Source organism: Tupaia chinensis, unplaced genomic scaffold (assembly GCF_000334495.1).
Source record: "Tupaia chinensis unplaced genomic scaffold, TupChi_1.0 Scaffold000468_1, whole genome shotgun sequence".
NCBI classification, from domain to species: domain Eukaryota; kingdom Metazoa; phylum Chordata; class Mammalia; order Scandentia; family Tupaiidae; genus Tupaia; species Tupaia belangeri.
This window is the reverse complement of record NW_006159977.1, coordinates 468,812-470,130: the sequence shown is the minus strand read 5'-3', so window position 1 is coordinate 470,130 and position 1,319 is coordinate 468,812. Positions and strand designations below refer to the sequence as shown.

The 1,319-nt window shown below is 43.5% G+C and overlaps 1 protein-coding gene across 3 annotated transcripts in view; it reads left to right on the top strand.

The window, feature by feature from the left end:
- TMEM181 (transmembrane protein 181) overlaps positions 1-1,319 on the top strand; it is a 76,985-nt gene that overhangs the window by 43,280 nt on the left and 32,386 nt on the right. For all 3 annotated transcript variants that reach the window (XR_001370925.2, XM_014590622.2, XM_006155780.3), the window contains exon 3: positions 446-501. Coding sequence is in view for 2 of the 3 variants with exons in the window: in XM_014590622.2 (XP_014446108.1) it covers positions 446-501 (56 nt within the window). In the remaining variant the exon portion in view is untranslated. The remainder of the gene's footprint in view (positions 1-445; positions 502-1,319) is intronic.

Here is a 1,319-nt window from a genome sequence, read left to right as displayed (position 1 = left end):
CAGGACTGCCTGATGCTTTGATACTTCCATTACATATTATACTTTATATATATGCTTAAATATAAGACTGCTTTAATTGGATGAATAGAGAAATAAATCTTAGTGTTTTAGAGAAAATCTTGTACTTTACAAAGCACATAGCCAATGTGGGTGTAGTTTGTGTTTTCCTGGGTCCTTGCAGAGAGAGCCCCCATTGAATGCCTAGGAGAAGGGTTTTCTGTGGAAATGCTGGACTCTGTGTGGTCACTTGTGTCGACCCACGTTGAGAAACTGGGATGCACAGTGAATATTCTGAGTGTGTGTTCGTGTGTTTTACTTACATGTATAAAATGTCTGAAGAATGACCACCTCCATATAAAATATGTGCTTGTGTTTAAAAAAAAATTATTAAGTGATCAATATAGATATAACCTGCCTTTTCCTTCCCTTCTCTGTTATATATTAGGACCCAAAGTGATCCAGACTTCTGCAGCAAATTTTTCACTAAGTAATAGCAAAAAGGTAAGACTGGGCCTGAGTGGCAGCTGGGGGACATCACAGACTTTCAGATCACTGGGAAATGGTCCTGTTTCAAGGCTGCCTTTATTTTATTTATTTTTTTTGGAGAGGTTTTTGCTATAGGGCATGTGCGCTCGCCAGACAGACTAAGAGAGACAGAGAGACAGAAAGTGAGAAATCACCCCCCCGCCCCAAGGATGGTCACGCCGCAATCCCTCCTCCTCCATTCTCCTCTTGGGATCTTGGGCACGCACGCACACGTGCCCGGCATGAGTTTTAAGCCACCGGGTCTGGGACACGAACTGCGGTCGACTACGTGGGAGTCCCGGGATGCGAACAGCGATCAACTCTGTGGGAGTCCAGCGACATAGCTATTACGCTAACTGCTGGTCCCGATAGGCTGCCTTTAAAAGCAATGAAAATAGTTATGGATGCTGAAGACAGTGTGGAATGTGGGGTGAAAGGAGAGAAGAAGGGAAGAGTATAGAGAAGGATTGCATGAGAACAACTAGAGAGGCATGACATTAGTGGGACACAGAAATGGTTTATTACCTGTTGATGATAACATGTATAGTATTCTCAACTGGACTGGTCTCAGAAGTATTTCATGTTAGGTAAATTTTCTTTACGAGCCAAGTGATGTATAGCGATTGAATGTTTAAAGAAATAATGATGAGAATAAATAGTAATATAATAATAATCTGGGGCTGAGGCTGGCAGGTGTCCTGGTAGTTGAGGGCACTGGACTCCCACATGGTGGGCCATGGTTCGAGTCCCGGGCCTGGGTGCTTGCTTTGTCGCTTTCTTCGCTGAACTTTTCC